The 25,921-nt window shown below is 40.9% G+C and overlaps 1 protein-coding gene across 2 annotated transcripts in view; it reads left to right on the forward strand.

Annotated features, from left to right (window-relative positions):
- The window catches only part of LOC124002415 (copine-3-like), a 45,806-nt gene extending 20,479 nt beyond the window's left edge, over positions 1 to 25,327 (forward strand). The window contains exons 7-16 of one of the 2 annotated variants that reach the window (XM_046309782.1): positions 1,520 to 1,609; positions 1,816 to 1,911; positions 2,448 to 2,534; positions 3,359 to 3,418; positions 3,916 to 4,049; positions 4,464 to 4,518; positions 4,614 to 4,665; positions 14,554 to 14,687; positions 21,064 to 21,300; positions 21,556 to 25,327. In XM_046309782.1, coding sequence (XP_046165738.1) covers positions 1,520 to 1,609; positions 1,816 to 1,911; positions 2,448 to 2,534; positions 3,359 to 3,418; positions 3,916 to 4,049; positions 4,464 to 4,518; positions 4,614 to 4,665; positions 14,554 to 14,687; positions 21,064 to 21,300; positions 21,556 to 21,669 — 1,059 coding nt within the window. In that variant the 3' untranslated portion in view covers positions 21,670 to 25,327. Of the gene's footprint in view, positions 1 to 1,519; positions 1,610 to 1,815; positions 1,912 to 1,975; positions 2,075 to 2,447; positions 2,535 to 3,358; positions 3,419 to 3,915; positions 4,050 to 4,463; positions 4,519 to 4,613; positions 4,666 to 14,553; positions 14,688 to 21,063; positions 21,301 to 21,555 lie in introns of both variants that reach the window. The other variant, XM_046309781.1, reaches the window with a different exon arrangement.
- The last annotated feature ends 594 nt before the right edge of the window (positions 25,328 to 25,921 follow it).

Below are 25,921 nucleotides of genomic sequence, written 5' to 3' on the forward strand. Positions count from 1 at the left end.
CATGAGCAGCACAACCAATGGGTGTGATGTGATGGTAGGACTCTACTTTAGACCAAGCAGCCTTCATGTTTGCAGCATTGTCTGTCACCAGTGTAAATACCTTCTGTGGTCCAAGGTCATTGACTTCCTTCAGCTCATCTGCAATGTAGAGACTGGTGTCTGTGCTCTTGTAGAATACTGGTTGAGGGGTGGAGTTGATGTAGTTCATTATTCCTTGCCCACGAACATTCATTCATTATTCCTTGCCCACGAACATTCAACCACCCATCAGAGATGATTGCAATACAGTCTGCTTTCTCTATGATTTGCTTGACCTTCACTTGAACTCTGCATCCAGCAAATGAGCATACACCCCTCTGGTTGGAGGGGTGTATGCTGGGCGAAGAACATTCAGAAATCTCTTCCAATACACATTGCCTGTGAGCATCACAGGTGAACCAGCTGCATACACATTTTGAGCAAGACATTAATCAGCCTTTCTCTAACTACGTTCCTCCGTTGAGTCAAAACAACTTCAAATTCCAGGAAGACCATGAGCTGTTGCTATCTAAGGTGTATTCATCATTTTTCCCTCGACTATAAGTAGAGGGACTTTTGTCAGAGGTTGCTTGTGAGCACTGAGGGAATTTATGGCACTTGGCCAGATGATTCTGCATCTTTGTTGCATTCTTCACATGCTTTGGCACATTCTCAAATGTACACAACTTTTCATTCTACATTCGCTGCAGTGAAATGTCTCCACATCAGATTGTGTCCGTGGCATTTTCCTGTAAAGATTAGAAAACAATGAGTTTAAAAAAAACTAATACAATTCCATGTACAGATAAATAGTTAAGCAGTTAGAGTTAAACTGCTATTTTGTAAGGTAAATGTTTTAAAATTAAACTTGTATGGAAACAGGTGAATTTAACACTCCTCAGTTAGCAGGTTCAAGCAAGCTAAAACCCACATGGTAGCAAAAACTAACTAGCAGAAAGTGTTAAGTTGGAAATCATTTAAACACTTTTCTGTAGGCTTCTCTTTACTAGTTAAGAAAAATTAATGTATGTCATGAAATATATACATCCCACCCAGTATTGTAATCTCAATTTACCAGAAAGCATGTAGTCCTTGGCTCAGACAGAGCAGTGTGGGCTTAAAGCATCTCATTAGTGTGCAAGATCTTGCGAATCAGCTGTACATGTGATGGAAGAGTGCACAGCACATGTGATGGAAGAATGCACTGTGCATGCAGAGGGTTGCAATTCCATTGAATTGGGGATAGTTTAACTAAAATATGCCACAAGACCTAGAATAGCCTTATGTGCATCCCACAAAAAAGGTTCACTGTTTAAGCAAAACTTTTTTGATGAATTTAAGCAAAATTTCCAGAAAGTTTTCCGACGCTTTGCAACCCAAGTCTCTTATATCCAATGTAAAAAATAAATACAAAAATACAACTAAACATTGTTACATAAGACCAATTTTGAGTTGTCGGTCACATTTTCACTTTTTTACATTCTCTTTGTATTTTTTTTAGGTTGTCAAGAATAATCTGAGTCCGTCATGGAAGAAATTCACTGTGGCTCTGCAAACATTCTGCAACTGTGACATGAGCAAACCAATCAAGGTATGAATAGCTAAAAGACCATGGCATTTGACAGACCTGCACTAGCATGTAGAGAACTTTCAGAGCTTATGGTGTCCTATAGAACCTGTTGAATTAGATATTGTGACTACAAAAAACGTTGTTTTGATATAACCTACAGCCCTATTGTTATGGTATCTCTGACCTACTGTAGCCCTAGGGCTTACCTATGTGTTTGTTACTGGCAGGTCACTTGTTACGATAAAGACGAAGACACCAGTTCAGATATGATAGGCGAGTTTACTTGCACTACCCGCCAGCTTTTGGATGCTAAAGACCGTGCGGTGAGCCAAAGAACACCTCTGTCCTTTTGTCTCAAACTCCCTCTCTCCTGTCCCCCTTCCCCAGGTGCACTGCTCTGATTATGATAGTGATGGCTCGCATGACCTTATCGGTGTTTTCCAAACTAATGTGTCTGAGCTGCAGAAAGCTGCCCATGGTTCACCGGTGAGACCATGTATTTTTCTTCTAGCACTTTTACTTTTTGCTTACCTTACCATTAAGCTTATGTCACTCTATTGGTCCCACTTGACATTAAATTGTAAAGATACCATGTTGCATGAATTAAAAGTTGTGTAATTAATTGTATCCCACTACAAAGTAACTTCACTAATTACTCATGTTTTTTTGTTGCCAGTTTCTGATTACAATTGAATCATTGTTCTGTGACTTTACAGTATAGATACCATATACATTATATATTAACTACATGTGTAAGAGCTGAGCAGCTTAATGTAAATTGCTTCTGCCTCATGTGTCTAATCATGGTGATGGTAGTTTTGTATTTGAGGAAGTTGTGTATATTGTCCATTGTGATCAGGTGGAGTTTGACTGTGTCCATCCAGAAAAGAAGAAGAAGAAGAAGAGTTACAAAAACTCTGGAGTAATCGGTGTCAAGAGCTGCCAGGTAGGTTATAATTATACAGAACAAAAATATAAAATGCAACAATGTCAACGATTTTACTGAGTTACAGTTCATAAATGGAAATCATTCCATTTTAAATAAATGAATTGGACCTTAATCTATAGATTTCACATGGGTGGTCCTTCTCCCAAGTGGGTGGGTCTATGCCCACCCATGTGAAAACCATAGATTACGCCCTAATTCATTTATTTCAATTGACTGAATTCGCCCCACTGGGGTGCCAGCCTCAGCCAATTAGACCATCCCTCAAGTGAGGCCAGATGTGGAGGTTGTGGGCTGGCGTGGTTGCACGTGGTCTGCGGTATGAGGCCGGTTGGACATACTGCCAAATTCTCTTAAACAACAGATGGCCTATGATAAAGCAATGAACATTCAATTCTCTGACAACAGCTCTGGTGGACATTCCTGTAATCAGCATGCCCAACTGCGCGCTCCCTCAACTTGAGACATCTGCAGCATTGTCTTGTGACACAACTTCACATTTTGGTGTCCTTTTATTATCCCCAGCACAAGGTGCACCTGTGTAATGATCATGCTGTTTAACCAGCATCTTGATTGGCAAAGGAGAATCTCACTAAAGGGATATAAACACATTTGTGCACAAAATTAGAGAAATATGCTTTTTTTTGTGCATATGGAACATTTCTGGGATCTTATTTCAGCTCATGAAACATGGGACCAACACTTTAAATGTTGCGTTTATATTTTTGTTCAGGACAATTGCACAGTAGCTTATCATTATCCCTTAGATTATACCCTATTTTTAAAAGTTGATACTTCTAAAGCAAATTGTAATTTCCCCCTAGATACAGGCACAGTACACATTCCTGGACTATGTCATGGGAGGTTGCCAAATAAATTTTACGGTAAGTGCAGGCTCTTCAGATACAATCAGAAGTAAGGGGTTGAAGTTTTGTTTATTAGCGCATGTCTAAAACTCAAGCAATATCTTTGATGGATTTAAAATGTGTGATGTGGATATCCCACCTAGCTATCTTAAGATGAATGCACTAACTAAATCGCTCTGAATAAGAGTCTGCTAAATGACTTTAAATGTCAAATTGTAAATGGCTGAGGGATGGGGCTGGAGAAATGTAACCACTCTCAAAATAGACAGAGTATAGATTTTACAGCAATTACAAACAATTGAGTAAAACAAGCTTATATTTGCTGTTCTGGTGTGGCACGGCAAATGGACTACGCTCATGTGGCATTTACAAGTTCTTTTAAGAATCAATGGCTAGATCTATAAAATTCCAACATTTGATGTACCATTCCCGGAATGCTTCTTTTAAATGAGTCTTTTATTCAAGCTTTTTATACCAATATGGACCACCACTCATGGTTCCTATATTTTTGTAAGGTGGGCATTGACTTCACTGGGTCAAACGGCGACCCTCGCTCTCCACAGTCCCTGCATTACCTGAGCCCTGACGGTCTGAACCAGTACCTGTCGGCCACCTGGTCAGTGGGCCTTGTTGTCCAGGACTATGACACGTAAGAACTTTCTGCTCAGTAGAACGCCGATGAGGGAGAGACCATGAGTAGATTAATAGATGGCTAAATTCAGATTCCCTACCCTTCTCCTCAGTGTACACTTGTTCACCCCCCCCAGCCCATGCTGATGGAACTGCACATTTTAGGGGGAGAGGCAAAGGGAATCCGAATACAGCAACTGAGATGAATAAGAGCACATGTCTTGACTTCCTGGCTGGGTAGATTTAGGTCATGGAAATGTTTAGCCCTAAGGATCATTACCAAATTGTTATTTCTATAGAGGCGTGGACCTAAATGGACTAACATGGCAGGTTTGGCCTGACTCTCTTGTATTGAGGCGTGGACAACATCCCTCCATTGTTTTCATGGTAATTGTGATAGTCTACTCAAATCAAGTTTTATGCGCTTCCTCAGTGACAAACTCTTCCCTGCCTTTGGATTTGGAGCTCAAGTGCCCCCAGACTTCAAGGTTAGATAAAAAATGAAATAAAAAGCATCATGGGTAAATATTTCAGGAAAACACATTTTATAAGTTAGTAAATTGTTCTGTTATTAACCCTGCAGGTATCCCATGAATTTGCACTGAACTTCAACCCAAGTAATCCTTACTGTCAAGGTAAATATTTCCTTTCTGTGAAGTGTGTATGTTAATATAATCCATGACTATCACGTCATGTTTATTAATCCAACCTGTTTATATTAAATGAAACCATACTCTGCCTGTTGTTAGCCTAAATGCACAATGATTTAGTCATTCATTTATTTGCCATTTTAAACATATAATACAGCGGCCATACTCAACACGGACCGAATAACACCGACTGTATTTTCTTCTGTCACCCGAATGTGCCGATTAGTTCTTAGAACCGTGGTTGGTGTAACCTCCAATATCAAATTGTATTTGTCACATGTGCCGACTACAACAGGTAGACCTTACTGTGAAATGCTTGCTTACATGCCCTTAACCAACAATGCAGTTTTAAGAAAAATACCTATAAAAAAAAAGAAAACAAATGGTTAAAGAGCAGCAGTAAAATAACAGTAGCAAGGCTATGTACAGGGGGTACCGGTACAGAGTCAATGTGCGGGGGCACCGGTTAGTTGAGGTAATATGTACATGTAGGTAGAGTTATTAAAGTGACTTTGCATAGATGATAAACAGAGCGGGAGGGGGCACACAATGCAAATAGTCTGGGTAGCCATTTGATTAGATGTTCAGGAGTCTTATGGCTTGGTGGTAGAAGCTGTTTTAGAAGCCTCTTAGGCCTAGACTTGGCGCTCCGGTGCCGCTTGCCATGCGTTAGCAGAGAGAACAGTCTGACTAGGGTGGCTGGAGTCTTTGACAATTTCAAGGGCCTTCATTTGACACTAACTGGTATAGAGGTTCTGGATTGCAGGAAGCTTGGCCCCAGTGATGTACTGGGCCGTACGCACTACCCTCTGTAGTGCCTTGCGGTTGGAGGCCGAGCAGTTGCCATACTAGGCAGTGATGCAACCCGTCAGGATGCTCTCAATGGTGCAGATATAGAACCTTTTGAGGATCTGAGGACCCATGCCAAATCTTTTCAGTCTCCTGAGGGGGAATAGGTTTTTTTGTACCCTCTTCACGACTGTCTTGGTGTGCTTTGACCATGTTAGTTTGTTGGTGATGTTGACACCTGCTCTTAACCTGCTCCACCACAGCCCCGTTGATGAGAATGGGGGCGTGCTCGGTCCTCCTTTTCCTGTAGTCCGCAATCATCTCCTTTTGTCTTGATAACGTTGAGGGAGAGGTTGTTTACCTGGCACCACATGGCCAGGTCTCTGACATCCTCCCTATAGGCTCTCATCGGTGATCAAGCCTACCACTGTTGTGTCAGGTCTCTGACCTGGCTGTCTCGTCGTTGTCAGTGATCAGTCCTACCACTTGTCATCTGCAAATGTAATGATGGTGTTGGAGTCGTGCCTGGCCGTCCAGTCATGAGTGAACAGGGAGTACAGGAAGGGACTGAGCACGCACCCCTGAGGGGCCTCCGTGTTGATCAGCCTGGCGGATGTGTTGTTACCTACCCTTACCACCTGGGGGTGGCCCGTCAGGAAGTCCAGGGTCCAGTTGCAGAGGGAGTTGTTTAGTCCCAGGGTCCTTAGCTTAGTGATGAGCTTTGAGGGCACTATGGTGTTGAACTCTGAGCTGTAGTCAATGAATAGTATTCTCACATAGGTGTTCCTTTTGACCAGGTGTGAAAGGGCAATTTGGCGTGCAATAGAGATTGCATCATCGGTACATCTGTTGGGGCGGTATGCAAATTGGAGTGGGTCTAGGGTTTTTGAGATAATGGTGTTAATGTGAGCCATGTCCAGCCTTTCAAAGCACTTCATGGCTACAAACGTGAGTGCTACGGGTCGGTAGTCATTTAGGCAGGTTCTTGGGCACAGGAACTAGGGTGGTGTCATGACCTTGCCCTCTTTGGGTACAGCGAGCACTACCCTCCCTCTGCACCAGCCCTTTCCTATGCACAATACCCCTACCCTCCTGTCTCCCTCACCCAGGCTGCTGTGGTCAGAGAGGTCGTAAATTCCTGGAGGAGATTATCTCCTCATGGCCACAGTATAGAGAGATTGTGGACTGTTTAACCTCTCTAGGGTATGTGGCCAACATGAGATTGCAGAGCGCCAAATTCAAATACAGAAATACTCATTATAAAAATTCAGAAAACAAAACATTTGACATAGGTTTAAAGATTAACTTGTGAATCCAACCACGGTGTCAGATTTTAAAAATGCTTTACCCTACGATTATTTGAGAACATAGCCCAGTTGACAAATTATTACAAATAGTAACCAGCCAAGCAGAAGTGTTACAAAACTCAGAAATAGAGATCAAATTAATCCCTTACCTTTGATCTTCATATGGTGGCACTCAGAAGACATTCATTTTCTCAATAAATGTTCCTTTTGTTCGATAAAGTCTATCTGAAAACCTCTTTTGTTCGCATTTTCCACAGGCTCAAACGCTGTCAAAACAGGCAGACAAAAAAATCCTAATTGTATCCGTAGGGTTCATAGAAACATGTCAAACGATGTTTATATTCAATCCTCAGGTTGTTTTTAGCCTAAATTGTCTAGAATATTTCAACCGGACAAGAACGTTGTCAATATAAAAAGGTAAACAAGAAATGCACTCTCTCGGGATTGCGCATGAAAAAGCTCTTACACGTCAGGGTCCACTCATTCAGACGGGTCTTACTCCCTCATAAGAAAATCTAGTTGAAGGCATAGGACCTGCAATTTGAGTCCAAAGTTAATGGATACTGTAATGGCATTGAATAGAAAACTACAAAACCACAAACAAAAACTTCCTGAATGGATTTCTCAGGTTTTCGCCTGCCAAATCAGTTCTGTTATACTCAGACACTATTTAACTATTTTAACAGAGAGGACAAAGGTTGCAGACCAGCTTACCTCGATAACGAGAAGGACAATGTTTGAGACCAGAATGCTGAATCTTTTAACCATCCCACGTGGTTAAACTCTTAGACTATCGATACCGACAGAATAAGAACAAGTCTTTGAAACATCTATTCTATAACGACATGAATGAATGTCACTCTGAACTATCCATTCTAACCACGAGACAGAGTGGACAAACTCTCCAGCAGAAACAAACTTTTCAACAGAGATCACGACGACATACTGAGTGTAAATATGTATATCGATTGCAATTATTCCCGAATGAGTTCATGTGCAAAGGATTAGCATTTCAATTGTTATAATTATCAACTGTGTGTTGTCTTATCTCAATTGACCCCCTCTTTGTCCACCAAGCCGCGATACCGGTTTATCCCACTGGGGAAACTCTTATCATTTCCTTGTAACTATCTACTGTTTGTTTATGCATTTCTGGGAATTACTTAGTTAGTAAATAAATGATTTAAGACAATAGATGTATGGATGACTCCGTGAAGACTGGGTTTGTGCAGATATAACCAACAATGTACGATGTTTGGAATGAGACTAGCGTGAGGTAAAATAAAGAATAAGTCATTAATCAGAAGACTAATTGATCAGATATTAAAATATCTGAAAAGTTATATTAGGAAAATTATAACTTTAATCTAAATATTGTGCTCCGACTTCCTAGTTAATTACATTTGCCTGATTAGTTAATCACGAAATGCTAATTACAGACTATCTTTAACTTTAAGTCTTCAGTTAATGATAGTAATGACACGACAGTGGTCTGCGTGAAAAATGTTGTTCTTACAGACTCCGTCAGGGACAGGTTGACAATGTCAGTGAAGGCACTTGCCAGTTGGTCAGCGCATGTTCGGAGTACACGTCCTGGTAATGCATCTGGCCCTGCGGCCTTGTGAATGTTGACCTATTTGAAGGTCTTACTCACACCGGCTGCAGAGAGCGTGGTCACAGTTTTCCAGAACAGCTGATGCTCTCATGCATGTTTCAGTGTTAGCTCGTCTGGTAGGCTTGTGTCACTGGGCAGCTCTCGGCTGTGCTTCCCTTTGTCTGTAATAGTTTGCAAGCCCTGCCACGTCGGAGCCGGTGTAGTACGATTCGATCTTAGGCCTGTATTGACGCTTTGCCTGTTTTGATGGTTCGTTGGAGATTATTGCGGGATTTCTTATAAGCTTCTGTGTTAGTCTTGCACCTTGGAAGCGGCAGTTCTACCCTTTAGCTTAGAGCGGATGTTGCCTGTAATCCATGGCTTCTGGTTGGGGTATGTACGTGCAGTCACTGGGAACGACGTCATAGATGCACTTATTGATGAAGCCAGTGACTACTGTGGTGTACTCCTCAATTCCATCGGAAGAATCTCGGAACATATTCCAGTCTGTGCTAGCAAAACAGTCCTGTAGCTTAGCATCTGCTTCATCTGACCACTTTTTTTTATTGATCTAGTCACTGGTGGTTCCTGCTTTCATTTTTGCTTGCACGCAGGAATCGGGAGGATAGAATTATGGTCAGATCTGCCAAATGGAGGGCGATGGATAGCTTTGTACATGTCTGTGTGGAGTAAAGGTGGTCTACAGTTTTTTTTTCTCTCCCCTCTGGTTGCACATTTAATATGCTGATGGAAATTAGGTAAAACGGATTGAAGTTTACCTGCATTATTGTCCCCGGCCACTAGGAGCGCCGCTTATGGCGGTATACAGCTCATGGAGTGTGGTTTTAGCGCCAGCATCGGTTTGTGGTGGTAAATAGACAGCTACAAAGAATATAAATGGAAACTCTTGGTAGATGGTGTGGTCTACAGTTTATGAGTTCTCTACCTTAGACGAGCAAAACCTTGAGACTTCATTTAACTTGTTATGGCTGCAATCCCACTAATGGGATAAGTGTCATCAACAACCGCTGAATAGCATAGCGCTACATTCAATAAATATTACTACAAATATTTATATTCATGAAATCACAAGTGCAATATAGGAACACAAAACTTAGCCTTCTGTTAATCCACCTGTCGTGGCAGATTTAGAAATTCTGCTTTACAGCGAAAGCCATCCCAGCGTTTGTAAGTTTATCGATCGCACGACAAAACATTAAGTACACATAGCATCAGGAAGCTTGGTCACAAATCAGAAAAGCAATCAAATTAATCGGTTACCTTTGATCTTCGGATGTTTTCACTCACGAGACTTCCAGTTACACAACAAATGTTCCTTTTATTTATATCCAAAATAGCTCAGTTTGTTTGTCGCGTTATGTTCAGAAATCCACAGGAAAGAGGGTCACGAACAACGCAGACAAATTACAAATAGTTTCCATAATGTCCACAGAAACATGTCAAATGTTTTTATAATCAATCCTTAGGTTATTTTTAAAATATATAATCAATAATATATCAACTGCAAAATTCTTTCACAGTAGGAGAGGGAAAAGCAATACTATCCAAACTCTGTTGCGCAAGCAAAACTCATGTGACCACTTGACGCGATGTTATCGTTCTGGCTCATTTTTCAAAATAAAAGCCCGAAACTGTCTGAAGACTGTTGGCACCTTGAGGAAGCGATAGGAAAAGGAATCTGGTTCATATCCCTTTTAATCCAGCAAAGGGAGGCTTATGGAACATGGAGTTTTCAAAATAGAAGCCACTTCCTGTTTTGATTTTCCTCAGGGTTTTGCCTGTAATATCAGTTCTGTTATACTCAGACAATGTTTTGGAAACTTTATTGTTTTCTATCCAATACTAATAATAATATGCATATATTAGCAACTGAGACTGAGGAGCTGGCCGTTTACAATGGGCACCTTTTCATCCAATCTACTCAATACTGCCCCTGCAGCCATAAAAAGTTAAATATCGTGCACCAGCTGTTTACAAATATACATGGACCGCCACCCCTGGTCTTACCAGAGGTGGTTGTTCTATCCTGCCGATGCTGTATGTTATTCATGTCGTCATTCAGCCACGACTCAGCCAAGATATTAGTTTTTAATGTCCCATTGGTAGGATATACGTTCTTGTAGTTCGTCCACTTTATTATCCAGCGACTGTACGTTGGCCAATAGTACCGATGGCAAAGGCAGATTATGCACTCGTCGCTGGATCCTCACAAGGCACCCCAATCTCCTTGTGAATGTTGACCTGTTTGAAGGTATTACTCACATTGGCTGCGGAGAGCGTGATCTCACAGTTTTCCGGAACAGCTGAGGGCTTGTTTGGGTGTCTGAAGTAAATCCCTCGTCAAACTCATTAAATAAAAATGATTTGTCCAGTTCAAGGCGAGTAATCGCTGTTCTGATGTCAGGCATAAGAGACGGAAGCAGCAGTATTATGTACAAATTAGTCTACGACCCTCATAAGCTTTGCAGGACTCGTTATAAAGGAGTGTGACGCATCCAGAGAATGACTGGGGAATATGAATTGCTTCTCCACAGAAGATAATACACAGATTATCATCCTTGATGTTTTCCTAAACTTTCCAATACCTTCTCTAATGCATTTCAATCACTTCAAAGCATATTGACTGCCACTGTTAAAGCCATAGTTTATACAAAATGTTTGGGCCAAATTCCTCTTACCTAGAGTTGTCTGCAGACCACGAGTGACAGCATCCACAATAATTTGTTGTTTTACTTTTGCCACTGCCATAATGATTTAGCATTGTCCAAAAATGACTGTAATCCATGGTACCGATGTTGGAAAAGCTGCATTGCAAGCTCCTTAGTAGCGTTGATACTCTATAAGAACCTTTTCATGTTATTTTCCCCACAGGAATGTAGTTATTTTTGCAGTAATATTCCAATGGTCTGATAGTTCAATCAAGCCACCTGAGTTTGTTCACAGCTGGTAGTCTGTCTGAGTTCCCAATGGAAGACTCAAATTACAATGTAACACAACTTTATTGTCCATGTTAAAGCAAACAGAAACAGATGTTGCTGTGAGACTAAAGAAAAAAATGGGTTTTGAGTATCAAAATTCCAGCAATTATTTCATCAGTATGCACGTAAACAATTCCCTGCAAACCCCACTAACTACTGAATTTAGTTTAAATAGTTTTTTTTTTTAAATTCTCCTAATGCAGCTTTGCAAACATCGGTATCATGGGTTACATTCATATTTGTGGACAATGCTAATCATGCTAACACCTGGCTGTGGAAAAACGGATTGCGTTCTGGCCTACACACATCAAGGTAAGAGACATTTGACCCAAACATTTACATTTATATTTAAGTAATTTAGCAGACGCTCTTATCCAGAGCGACTTACAAATTGGTGCGTTCACCTTATGACATCCAGTGGAACAGTCACTTTACAATAGTGCATCTAAATCTTACAAGGGGGGGGGCGAGAGGGATTACTTATCCTATCCTAGGTATTCCTTAAAGAGGTGGGGTTTCAGGTGTCTCCGGAAGGTGGTGATTGACTCCGCTGTCCTGGCGTCGTGAGGGAGTTTGTTCCACCATTGGGGGGCCAGAGCAGCGAACAGTTTTGACTGGGCTGAGCGGGAACTCTACTTCCTCAGTGGTAGGGAGGCGAGCAGGCCAGAGGTGGATGAACGCAGTGCCCTTGTTTGGGTGTAGGGCCTGATCAGAGCCTGGAGGTACTGAGGTGCCGTTCCCCTCACAGCTCCGTAGGCAAGCACCATGGTCTTGTAGCGGATGCGAGCTTCAACTGGAAGCCAGTGGAGAAAGCGGAGGAGCGGGGTGACGTGAGAGAACTTGGGAAGGTTGAACACCAGACGGGCTGCGGCGTTCTGGATGAGTTGAAGGGGTTTAATGGCACAGGCAGGGAGCCCAGCCAACAGCGAGTTGCAGTAATCCAGACTGGAGATGACAAGTGCCTGGATTAGGACCTGCGCCGCTTCCTGTGTGAGGCAGGGTCGTACTCTGCGGATGTTGTAGAGCATGAACCTACAGGAACGGGCCACCGCCTTGATGTTAGTTGAGAACGACAGGGTGTTGTCCAGGATCACGCCAAGGTTCTTAGCGCTCTGGGAGGAGGACACAATGGAGTTGTCAACCGTGATGGCGAGATCATGGAACGGGAAGTCCTTCCCCGGGAGGAAGAGCAGCTCCGTTTTGCCGAGGTTCAGCTTGAGGTGGTGATCCGTCATCCACACTGATGTCTGCCAGACATGCAGAGATGCGATTCGCCACCTGGTCATCAGAAGGGGGAAAGGAGAAGATTAATTGTGTGTCGTCTGCATAGCAATGATAGGAGAGACCATGTGAACATATATTTGGGATGAATGATCCCTTTAAGTCCTTATCTATTGGTTCAGTGTACCAGTGTCATACAGATAACTATGCAACCACTTTGTTCTTCAGCAATGCCACAACTTTGCACTTTTTTTTGTGCATATTTTCATTCAAGTTTAACTTCTTGGTGACAAGGGGGCAGTATTGAGTAGCTTGGATGAATAAGGTGCCCAGAGTAAACTGCCTGCTACTCTGTCCCAGATGCTAATCTATGCATATTATTAGTAGTATTGGATAGAAAACACAAACTGTTTGAATGATGTCTGTGAGTATAACAGATCTCGTATGGCAGGTGAGAACCCGAGACAAATCCAACCAGTGGGAAATCCGAGGTCTGTAGTTTCATTTAAGTGATTGCATATCCAATGTGCTGTGTCTATGGGGCCAGATTGTTGACATCTGCTGGAAGCCTTGGGAAGTGCAGTCTTTAGAAAGTTGTTTGAGACTTCTATTTTGGAAGGGTGTCAAATAAGCGCTGTTTCAACAAGTGGACTAGGCTGAGGCCAATCAGTTGTTTACTGCGCGGTCACACGGGCACGCCGTTCCTTTTTCCTCCAATGAATATGCTATTGTCCGGTTGGAATATTATTGAAGATGTATTATAAAAAGACCCTAAGGATTGATTGTAAACATTGTTGACATGTTTCTACAAACTGTAATGGAACTCTTTTGACCTTTCATCTGGATTTTGCACTCTCACATTGTGCCTTTGGAATAGTGAACTAAACAGAGGTATTTGGACATAATCGAACAAAACAAACATTTCAGGTGGAAGTGCGAGTCCTGGGAGTGCATTCCGACGAAGATAATCAAAGATTTATAATGCTATTTATGACTTTTGTTGACTCCACAATTTGGCGGGTAACTGTATGGCTTGCTTTTGTGGCTGAACGCGGTTATCGGATTATTGAATATTGTGCTTTTGCCATAAAGCTTTTTAAAATCTGACAGCGGTTGCATTAAGAATAGGTTTATCTTTAATTTTATGTAAAACGTATCTTTCATCAAAGTTTACGATGAGTATCTGTTATTTGATGTGGCTCTCTGCAATTTCTCCGGATGTTTTGGAGGCATTTCTGAACATGGCGCCAATGTAAAACTGAGGTTTTTGGATATAAATATGAACTTCATTGAACAAAACATACATGTATTGTGTAACATTGAGTCCTGGGAGTGTCATCTGATGATCGTCAAAGGTTAGTGATATAATTTAAGCTATATTTCTGCTTTTTGTGACACCTGTCTTTGTTTGGAAAATGGCTGAATGCTTTCTGTGACTAGTTGCTGACCTAACAATGATATGTTCTGCTTTCGCCGAAAAGCCTTTTTGAAATCGGACACTGGTTGGATTAACGATGGTGTAAAATACTTGTATGGTTGAGGAATTTTAATTATGAGATTTGTTGTTTTGAATTTGGCGCCCTACAATTTCACTGGCTGTTGGCGAGGTGGGACGCTAGCGTCCCGAACGATCCCAGAGAGGTTAATAATTAATGTTGAACTAAAATAGCAGTAGCCTAATGTACAAATTCCTGCACTGTAAGGCACATTTTCAAAATAGTTTTGTTTTTAATTGAAATATTTAGTCTCATTTGATGCATTTACCAGTATTCCTCAAAACATTTTATGCAAAAATATGTAACCCAAGTCATAAAATGTACGATAAATTACAATATCCATCCAGACTATTGCCGCCTAGGAAATGTGTGTGATTGAACTTTCCCAAATAGTATTTGAGTATCACTGACCTACCTACTACACCAGTTCAAGCTCAAACTGGCCCTGTGTGTTTAATATGTTGCAGGGGTCCAAGGGATTGTGGAGGCCTACCGCATGGCCCTACCTCAGGTGAAGCTATACGGTCCCACCAACTTCTCCCCCATAATCAACCACGTGGCAGGCATCGCGTCAGGGGCGGCACAGCAGAACAACGCATCGGTGAGTCTAGACCACATGCAACACCTCTTCCCCTCCATCTCATTAAAGGTTATCTTCACTTTTTCAGCTTACCTTTAAAATAGACCATAACATTATAAAACACTTTGCAATTGTACAAATTAAACAACAAAACAGACTAAACAAAAACGTGAATAAAAAGGGGTGGGCTCCAGGAAGAGAATGTGCGGCTGCCTGAGAGTCCGGCCCATTAATCATCCACAAAGGATACTACAGCTGGCTCGGGTCCATTGGGTCCCCACCGCCCTTCGATCCTTGAGGGGTTTGCAAAACCAGTCAAGGCGAAGGAATGGCCGGACCTCCTCCGCCATTGCACCAGCTGTTGTCATTGGCAGCTCTATTGGCCCACGAGTGTGAAAGATTCAGCAGGCTACTGGCATTACACACTTGGCTAAAAGATTACTGTAGCTCTGTTGAAATCACTCTTTATAGATAACTTTGACACCTGGAAACAGAAGATTCTCTACAACAGTGGTTCCCAAACCTTTTATAGTACTGTGCCCCTTCAAACATTCAACCTCCAGTTGCATACCCCCTCAAGCACCAGGGTCCGCACACTCTCTCAAATGTTTTTTGCCATCATTGCAAGACTGCCACATACACTATACAATGCATTTATTAAACATAAGAATGAGTTTTGTCACAACCTGGCTCGTGGGAAGTGACAAAGAGCTCTTATAGGACCAGGGCACTAATAATAATCAATAATGTTGCTCTTATTTAACCATCTTAAGTATAAAACCTTATTTGTTCATCAAATTGTGAATAACTGGCCACGGGTTAATGAGAAGGGTGTGCTTAAAAAGATGCACATAACTGCAATGTTGTATTGGAGAGAGTCTGTCTTAAATAATTTTCCACACACAGTCTGTGCCTGTATTTAGTTTTCATGCTAGTGATGGCTTAGATTCCACACTAGCATAGGTACGTGGTTGCAAAGGGCATCAGTGTCTTGCCACGGCAGGATACTCTGAGCGCAGCCCAATCAAGAAATCTGGCAGTGGCTTCTGATTTAAATTACATCTCGATGAGGCTCTCTTGTTCAGATATTGGTAAGTGGACTGGAGGCAGGGCATGAAAGGGATAACAAATCCAGTTGTCATCCGTTTCGGGGAAAGTACCTGCATAATTGCGCATCCAACTCAAGTGCTTCGCTATTTCACATTTTGACAGTGTCTGTAAACTTGTTCATTTGGACACAGAAAAATCATACAATGATGGAAAGACCTGTGTTGTCCTTGTTAACTACTTGATGCTCCCATCCCGTTTAGCAGGATCATTTTCGTCAACATCTGCTGAATTGCAGAGCGCCAAATTAAATCACTAAAAATATTTAATTTTCATGAAATCACAAGTGCAATATAGCAAAACACAGCTTAGCTTGATGTTAATCCACCTGGCGTGTCAGATTTCAAAAAAGGTTTTTGGCGAAAGCATACCAAGAGTTTATTTAAGGACATCTCTCTCAGCAGACATAACATTACAAACAGCTAGCAGCAAAATAGATTGGTCACGAAAAGCAATAAAATGAATCACTTACCTTTTTGATCTTCGGATGTTTGCACTCATGAGACTCCCAGTTACACAAATGTTCCTTTTGTACCATAAAGATTATTTTTATATCCAAAATACCTCCATTTGGTTGGCGTGTTATGTTCAGAAATCCACAGGCTCGAGCGGTCACGACCGGGCAGACAAATTCCAAATATTATCCATAAAGTTCGTAGAAACATGTCAAACATTTTTTCTAATCAAGCCTCTGGTTGTTTTTACAATATATAATCGATAACATTTCAACCGGCTGGACTGTACCTTCTTCAATAGGAGAGAGAGAGAGAGAAAATGTCTACTCCAAGCTGTTGCACATGCAAAACGCTGCTGGCACCCAGCCATACAATGACGCGATGTGATCTTTCTCACTCATTTTTTTCAAAATAAAGCCTGAAACTATGTCTAAAGACTGTTCACAACATGTGGAAAACATAGGGAAATGAATCTGGTTGATATCCCTTTAAATGGAGCGAAAGCAGGCAATGGAACAGAGCTTTCAGGAAAAACAACACTTCCGGGTTGGATTTTCCTCAGGTTTTCACCTGCACTATCAGTTCTGTTACACTCACAGACAATATTTTGATAGTTTTGAAAACTTTAGTGTTTTCTATCCTAATCTGACAATTATATGCATGTTCTGGGCCTGAGAAATAGGCCGTTTTTCATCCAAACATCAAAATACTGCCCCCTACACTCAACAGGTTAACCTGTTACTCCTACCCCCTACTTTTTCGAACATTCTGTTAAAAATCGCAACATTTCAGTGCCCTGCTACTCATGCCAGGAATATAGTATATGCATATGATTAGTATGTGTTGATAGAAAACACTCAGACATTTATAAAACTGGTTAAATCACGGCTGTGACTATAACAGAACGTGCGTTTCATCGAAAAGTGCAGGAAAATCTGATCACTGAAAGTGGGAAAATATATCCATGCGCCACTTCAACCCATTGTTAACCGTGAACCACATTAAATGGGGCCGAGGTTGCAATACCTACAGCTTCCACACGATGTCAACAGTCTTGTCATTTGCCTACGATTTGTTTCTTGGTCAAACAGACACGAGGCAGCGCAGTTCTTCCGGTCTCCGACCGGATATTTTGGTTGAGATTTACCCGGACATTATTTCCAGACGTACAGCTATAGAATATACATCGCCTCGTGATCAATTTGATCGCTTATTAACGTTTACTAATACCTAGAGTTGCATTACAAAAGTATTTCGAAGTGTTTTGTGAAAGTTTATCGTCGACTTTTTAAATTTTTAAAAATTACGTTATGTTATAAAACGCTATTTATTTCGTTGATCACACAGTCTTCATAGATCGATATCTAGGCTATATATGGACCGATTTAATCGGAAAAAAGACCCAATAGTGATTTTTATGGGACATCTAGGAGTGCCAACAAAGATGGTCAAAGGTAATGAATGCTTTATATTTTATTTGTGCGTTTTGTGTAGCGCCGACTATGCTAATTATTTTGTTTACGTCCCCTGCGGGTCTTTTGGGGAGTTACATGCTATCAGATAATAGCTTCTCATGCTTTCGCCGAAAAGCATTTTAAAAATCTGACTTGTTGCCTGGATTCACAACAAGTGTAGCTTTAATTCAGTACCCTGCATGTGTATTTTAATGAACGTTTGAGTTTTAACGAGTGCTATTCGCATTTAGCGTAGCGCATTTGCATTTCCAGATGTCTAGATGGGACGCCTGCGTGTCAGGTAGGAGCAAGAGGTTAATGAAGACATCAAAACTATGAAATAACTGTGTTAAACAAATCAAATATATTTGAGATTCATCAAATTGCCACCCTTTGCCTTGATGACAGCTTGGCATTCTCTCAACCAGAGGTAGTCACCTGGAATGCCTTTTAATTAATTAAAAGGTGTGCCTTAACTTAATTTGTGGAATTTCTTTCCTTATTATGTGATCCAATCACTTGTATTGGTAAGGTTGGTATACAGAAAATAGCACTATTTGGTGAAAGACCAAATCCATATTATGGCAAGAACAGCTCACATTTTTATTTAACCTTTATTTAACTAGGAAATCAAGAAAATTCCTTTTTACAATGAAGGGTTACACAGGGCCAAACCCGGACGACGCTGGGGCAATTGTGCGCCACCCTATGGGACTCCCAATCACGGCCAGTTGTGGTCGAACCAGGGTGTCTCTAGCACTGAGATGCAGTGCCTTAGACTGCTGAGCCACTTGGGAGACGACACATAAGAAAAGAGAAATGACAGTCCGCCGTTACTTTTAACCTCTCTAAGGTACGTGGGACGGTAGCGTCCCACCTCGTCAATAGCCAGTGAACCTGCAGGGCGCCAAATTCAAAACAGAAATCCCATTATTAGAATTCCTCAAACATACATGTATTTTACACCATTTCAAAAAAGCTTGACAACTAAAGCAAACCAAATGATTGTTAGGTGAGTGCCTATTAACAGAATAACAGACATTTTTCCAGCCAAAGAGATTCACAAAAATCAGAAATATAGATAAAATTAATCACTAACCTTTGATCTTCATCAGATGACACAAGTATTTTCATGGAAATATATAGATAAACTTCTCCTCAATGCAACCGCTGTGTCAGATTTCAAAAATGCTTTACGACGAAAGCACACTGCGATTATGTTAGCTAGCCAGAGAAACGCATACAGCCTTTTTCCAACAAAGGAATCAGAAATGGCATTAAAATTAATTACATACCTTTTGATGATCTTCATCTGGTGGCACTCTGTCTCCATGTTAGACAAATATTTGTTTGTTCGATAATGTCCCTCTTTATGAGCAAAATCCTCCTTTTTGTTTGCGTGTTTTGTCCAGTAATCCGAATTCAGTAGGCGCGGGTGGGCACTATTTCCAGGACAATGTTTTTTTTTTTTTTTTAAGGTACAATAAAAGTTAGTAGAAACATGCCAAACAATGTTTAAAATCCATCCTCCGGTTGTTTTTGTCATAAATAATGAATAATATTTCAACCGGACAAAAGCTTCGTCAATAGGAAAGGAGAAACAAAGGCGCGTTCAGGGCGCATGGCTGATGAATGGAAATTTCTACTGGTCACATTGAAAGTGCCGTATCTACCTCATTTTCAGAGTAAAAGCCTGAAACAATGGTCACATGTAGAGGAACGCACAGAGCTCGTGAACTGGGTCCTAAGTCTTTGTATGGTGGATAGGCTTTCAAAATAATAGTACTTCCTGGTTGGATTTTCCTCTGGTTTTTGCCTGACATGTCAGAGTATAACAGAACTGATATTATTTAACAGTTTTGGAAAGTTTAGTCTTTTCTATCCAAATCTACTAATTATATGCATATCCTATTGCATGCTTTTCATCCAAAATTCCAAATTCTTCCCCCTACCCTAGTGAAGTTAAGACATGAAGGTCAGTCAATCTAGAAAATGAATGTTTCTTCAAGTGCAGTCGCAAAAACCATCAGGCACTATGATGAAACTGGATCTCATGAGGACCTCCACAGGAAAGGAAGACCCAGAGTTACCTCTGCTGCAGAGGATGTTCATTAGAGTTACCAGCCTCAGAAACTGGCAATTAACTGCACCTCAGGTTGCAGCCCAAATAAATGCTTCAGAGTTCAGGTAACAGACATCTCAACATCAATTTTTCAGAGGAGACTGCATGAATCAGGCCTTCATGGTCAAATTGCTGCAAAGAAACCATTACCATAGGACACAAATAAGAAGACTTGATTGGGCAAAGAAACGCAAGCAATGGACATTAGACCGGTGGAAATCTGTCCTTAAGTCTGAGTCCAAATGTGAGATTTTTTAGTTCCAACCAATGTGTCTTTGTGAGACGCAGAGTAAGTGAACAGATGATCTCCTTGTGTGGTTCCCACCGTGAAACATGGAGGTGGTGTGGGGGTGCTTTGCTGGTGACACTGTCTGTGATTTTATTTAGAATTCAAGGCACACTTAACCAGCATGGCTACCACAGCATTCTGCACTGATACGCCATCCCATCTGGTTTGTACTTCGTCCCACTATCATTTGTTTTTCAACAGGGCAATGACTCAAAATACTCCTCCAGGCTGTGTAAGGGCTATTTCACCAAGGAGAGTGATGTAGTGCTGCGTCAGATGACCTGGCCTTCACAATCACCTGACCTCAACCCAATTGAGATGGTTTGGGATGAGTTGGACCTCCAAGTGAAGGAGAAGTAACCAAGTGCTCAGCATATGTGGTAACTCCTTCAAGACTGTTGAAAAAGCATTCCTCATGAAGCTGGCTGGGAGAAGGCCCAGAGTGTGCAAAGCTGTCATCAAGGCAAAAGGTGGCTACTTTGAAGAATCTCAAATATAAAATATTTATTTAACACGTTGATTCCATATCTGTTATTTCATAGTTTAGATGTCTTCACTATTATAGAAAAACCCTTTAATGAATTGGTGTCAGCTTTTGACTAGTACTGTCTGTAAAAATGTGATATTTTTTAAAGTTTGAAAAAATGTGTAAAGCTGTTTTTGCTTTGTCATTATGGGGTATTGTGTGTAGATTGATGAGAGAAAAAAAACACTTTAATCCATTTTAGAATAAGGCTGTAACAAAATGTGGGAAAAGTTCAGGGGTCTGAATACTTTCCGAAGGCACTGTGTACAAACATGATGCAAATCAGACATTTACAATACAAGCCTACTCAACAGTTATGAAAAAGTGTCTTGGTCAGAATGAACACAGTGGAAAGCAGGAGGATTTGCCATGTCTAGCGCATTTGTGTTCATTTCAAACTAAATCAAATTTAACAAACTGTTCTGTCCTCTTAACTTCCGTCAGCAATACTTTGTCCTGCTAATCATCACCGATGGCGAGATCACGGACTTGGACCAGACCCGGGATGCCATCGTCAGGGCCTCACGGCTGCCCATGTCCATCATCATCATCGGGGTGGGCGAAGCAGACTTCAAGGCCATGGAGCTGCTAGATGGAGACGACGGCGTACTCAAGTCCCTGAGTGGCGAGCCCGTGACCAGGGATATTGTGCAGTTTGTGCCCCTCAGACAGTTTGCCAATGTATGTTTATTTTAATCTGCATTTGTCATTGAAGTGTGTTGTCAGTACCAGTACCACACCAGTTTGGCGAGGAATTGAGAAGATTCACAAGTGTACATCAGTAATAGTATCAGTGGGTAGTGTGGCACCATTCCATAACACTTTGGCGAGATATTGACAGGTTTTTACGCACTTTTCTATCTTGAATTCATTTGTATGTTTTGTTGCACTGCTATTGGAGCACTTATCTTCTCACTGTCCTTCCGCCCTCTGCAGGCCCCTAAGGAAGCCCTCGCCCAGAGTGTCTTGGCTGAAGTGCCCAATCAACTTGTGTCTTACTACAAGATGCTGAAACTGGATCCAGTCAACATTCCTGCCCCCAAAGCTTAGTGGAGCAAGCAGAAATGCAGCACTTTGCATTCCTAGCCACATGAGGGAGCCAGCACACTCCACCACACAGGGTTTTGAGTATGCCCACTATCGGATGTGAAAATACTGAAATTATTTCTGTCAATGCTCATTTTGCCTTTTGATGCCACTTATATTCTTTTTTTCTACAGTCATAGATATTTCTCATTCTTTGCTGCTTCAGATATTCTTCTTTCATTCCTCTGGAAGTAACAAGGAGTTCAAGAAGGGTGATGTTAAAAAATAGTGGAAAGGAGAGCTTTAAATAAAGCCAAAATAATCATGCATTTCATGTAATGCCGCTTCAAAACATTTGATTAAATAAAGTAGGCTACTCGCGTAACACAAAAGTTTGAACTCCTCGATCAGATCAAGAGCGTAATTGCGTTTTGGTACACAAACTCTGTTTCAGAAGCAGTGCGTTCTGTGTGGCGCATACATGGATTTATCCAACGTATGCATTGAATTGTATTTGTAGACTTGACGGAAATAGTAACAAAAGGTGAATGTTGAACTTTTGTACACATCCAGTAAAACGATTGTATTATGTAATGAAAAAAGTTTGACCGCCAGAATTGATTTTGCAGCATTGCTGCAATGATGCTGTAGGTCTGATCAAGGTGTTACATCTTCATAATAATAATAATGGCTACAAATGCTTAGCTTGCACCGCACGTTACATGTTTCTAAAGGCTTCTGTATGCTTTGGTTCAGCCGAAATTGGCTCGGTGAACCGAACGAGTGTGCTTGCATACTCCCTTAAAAGACCTTCGCTTGAGAAAAAAAAAAGCAGTGATAGTACTGTTTGTCCAACTTGAGACTCTGTAGCCAGTATACACTTCCTCAAAATAGTCAGAAGTAATCTAAGATAACTGAAGAAATCTGTCATACATTTTTACTTTGTTGAATGACTGAGCGTAGCCTAGTGGTTAAAGCATTGGACTAGTAACGGAAAGGTTGCAAGATTGAATCACCGAGCTGACAAGGTACAAATATATCATTCTGTCCCTGAACAAGGCAGTTCCTAGGCTGTAATTGAAAATAAGAATTTGTTCTTAACCGACTTGACTAGTTAAATAAAGTTTTTTAATTTTATTATTATTAAAATTGACAAACATTACTGTTGACCAATGACTGGCGAAGGGGTGTACGGCTACCGAAATTCAGCTTGCCTCAAGGTTTATTTTGTGTGCGAACAGACAAATGTCAATGCCGTCCTAATATATGCACGAACTATGCCAAACTGTTTCGGATAGGAAGCATGCGGACGCCTTTTGTCTCGTGTGGCCAGCCTTTCAAATCCCGTATCTTCAGATTTGGATTTTTGAGTTTGAAGTGGCTGCATTTGTTTTGTATCTTGTTCATGTGTTGCAAGTCAGAATCTCTTTGGAACTATACCAAACTCCAATTTAGAACCTCAGACTTTAACACAATGTGTTTCTTAGCAGAATTTGTTGAGCAGTGGCATAGTGTGTTTGTAGCCAACTTTTTTTTTCGGGTATACTTTACTTTATTTCATCTTTATTTTCATTGCAAAGACGCTTCCTCCGTTATAGAGGTTAGTCAGGGTGATTCTACGTTATCAGTGCCAACATCTTCATTTCCTAATTGTGTTTGTTATATCTTGGCCATTATCATTCCACCACTCAAACTTGAATACTTGTGCATGGCCTTTTGCACTGCTTATTATCCTTTATGCAATGTAGGTTTTTTCAATAGTGTATGTCACATTATGAGAGCTGGTATTATACACCACCTTGCACTTAATATGCTTAGTGTATGTCACAAATTCCAAAATGTAAACATAACTGGAGACAGTCATTTTTGGAGGCATGACGCTACAGTATAGGTAGGAATAGGATTGGTAGCTAGCTAACTCTAAATCAATCTATAAAACTCTAGCGAGCTAACTGAAACAAACTGATGTGGCTCCAGTAATGTTCACATTTTGACGTTTGTAACGTATCCAATTTAGAATGGTATTCTCATGCTGGAGATTAATTAGAAATGTATGCTTTTGATGTTAGATGCTTTTGCCTATTCTATTTTCTCCCTAAAACAATGGAAACTAAAATGATAGATTTGAGAATGTAATGTTTATGTATTTACATTAGGGGGTCGTTCCCACATGTCCATATCTTGGTCATTGATTCAGACAAAGTCTTGATTTTGATGCAATTTGAAAGCATACAAACAGGGTTGTAATTTTTACACCTTTTTGACGTCAATTAACAAAACATGTTTTTCTTGTGTTATGCTGTAGTTTATACCCTATTTCACATCAAATTAGGTGTTTGTTATGCCCACCATACTATTTAAATACAGTACAATACTAAAATGTGAATTAAAATGTAACATTTCAACTCCAAATGGTACCATAAAAATTGTTGCAGAGAATGTTGACTTGAATGGGAATTTCCATTGTTTTAAATAATATTGTCAATCTTCTATAGCAGGGGTATTCAACTCACCCTACGAGGTCCGGAGCCTACTGGTTTTCTGTTATACCTCATAATGAATTCCACACACCTCCTGTCCCAGGTCTAAATCATTCACTGATTAGAGGGGAACAATGAAAAAAATACAGTGGAACTGGCTTTGAGATCCAGAGTTGAGTTTGAGGGTTCTATAGGAAACGTGTTGAAATCGTAGAAAAATATAGATGATCGAATAACTCCTCAAACGAGAATCCAGGTGTGTGTGAAATCAATTCCGGTAGAACAGAGAACCAGCAGGCGCCGGACCTTGTAGTGTATGAGTTGAGTACCGCTGGAATAGACAGTCCCATTCAACGGTGAGAGGACCGGCAGCAGTCTTTGTGGTTAGTAGTTTGACATTAAAATGTCAATACCAGCTAAGTTGTAGTGGTCTGAAGGGATAGGTCCAATCTAGGAATTCTATTTCTCTGATTGAAATTACACTCCCTGTTATCAAGTGTGCTGATGGTGGGGACAACGAACACCACAGATTTTGTAAAATAGGGTCTCTGCTACAATATGTGAATATGAAAAACTTAGTGAGTTGAATGGACTATTATTGATGAAATTTTATTTTAAACAACTTTCTACAGTGAGACGACCTAATGATGGCTGTTTTTCAAAGGGGTCTCTGTATTTCCGAAATGTGGTGTGCAATTATAATTAAGACAAATGTTCTATTATGTTTTTATTTTATTATTTACGAAAATTAGTTCTCTGCCATGAATCTGGTTTGCTTTAGTAATGTGCTTTTGAGGCCAAAGTGGATTTGGGTGTAATCTACACATTTGAACAGAATCTTATTTTATTTTTTTGTTCTTGCCCCACATTGTTTGGGTTACTACACAGGGCCATGGGCTTGGTTTTGTGTTTGTTATACAGCAAGACTGATGGCAGCATTTGTGCCATTTAGATTAGAAAAAACACTAACTTAATGCCAAACAGTTGTGTTATGAGATTTAATTTAACTAAATTAAGGAGCCAACACAAATAATATAAAAATGAAATATCATTGTAATTGTAACCAAGAGACCTTATCTAAGCCTAGCCATACCAACATTCAGCCAATTATATTTAGGATGCTTTCGTTTTCACCCTTTCTGAAATATAGCTTTTTGCAACATGTCTTTTGCATTCTGATATAAATACATATTTCAAAATGACTTGCCTTGTTGCGGTTTTATTTATTTTTTACCCCCTTTTTTTCTCTCCAATTGGTAGTTAGTCTTGTCTCATCGGTGCAACTCCCGTATGGACTCGGGAGAGCCGTGCGTCCTCCGAAACACAACCCAGCCGCCCTGCTTCTTTACACTAGTGCCCACTTAACCTGGAAGCCAGCAGCACCAATGTGTCGGAGGAAATACCGTACATCTGGCGACAGTGTCAGCGTGCACTGCGCCCGACCCGCCACACGAGTCACTAGTGCACGATGGGGCAAGGACATCCCTGCCGGCCAAACCCTCCATTAACCCGGACGATGCTGGGCCAAATGTGTGCCGCCCTGTGGGTCTCCCAGTCACGACCGGCTGCAACAACCCCAGGACTTGAACCCAGAATCTAGCTAGCACTGTGCTTCTCGGGAGGCCACTGCTTCCATTTTTTGTAATTAGTTAATGCTGTAGGTAGGACTACTCTTTCCTATTTATGAACTCGAACTCCATAGTCCCTGAACCTGATTTAGCTTTTTTGTAAATGTCTTTAACAACTAGATAACTGATGTTTTGAAAGGTGCATGGTTAAAAGTAGATTGAATGCCT

This window comes from Oncorhynchus gorbuscha, linkage group LG18, assembly GCF_021184085.1.
Source record: "Oncorhynchus gorbuscha isolate QuinsamMale2020 ecotype Even-year linkage group LG18, OgorEven_v1.0, whole genome shotgun sequence".
Classification (NCBI taxonomy): Eukaryota; Metazoa; Chordata; class Actinopteri; order Salmoniformes; family Salmonidae; genus Oncorhynchus; species Oncorhynchus gorbuscha.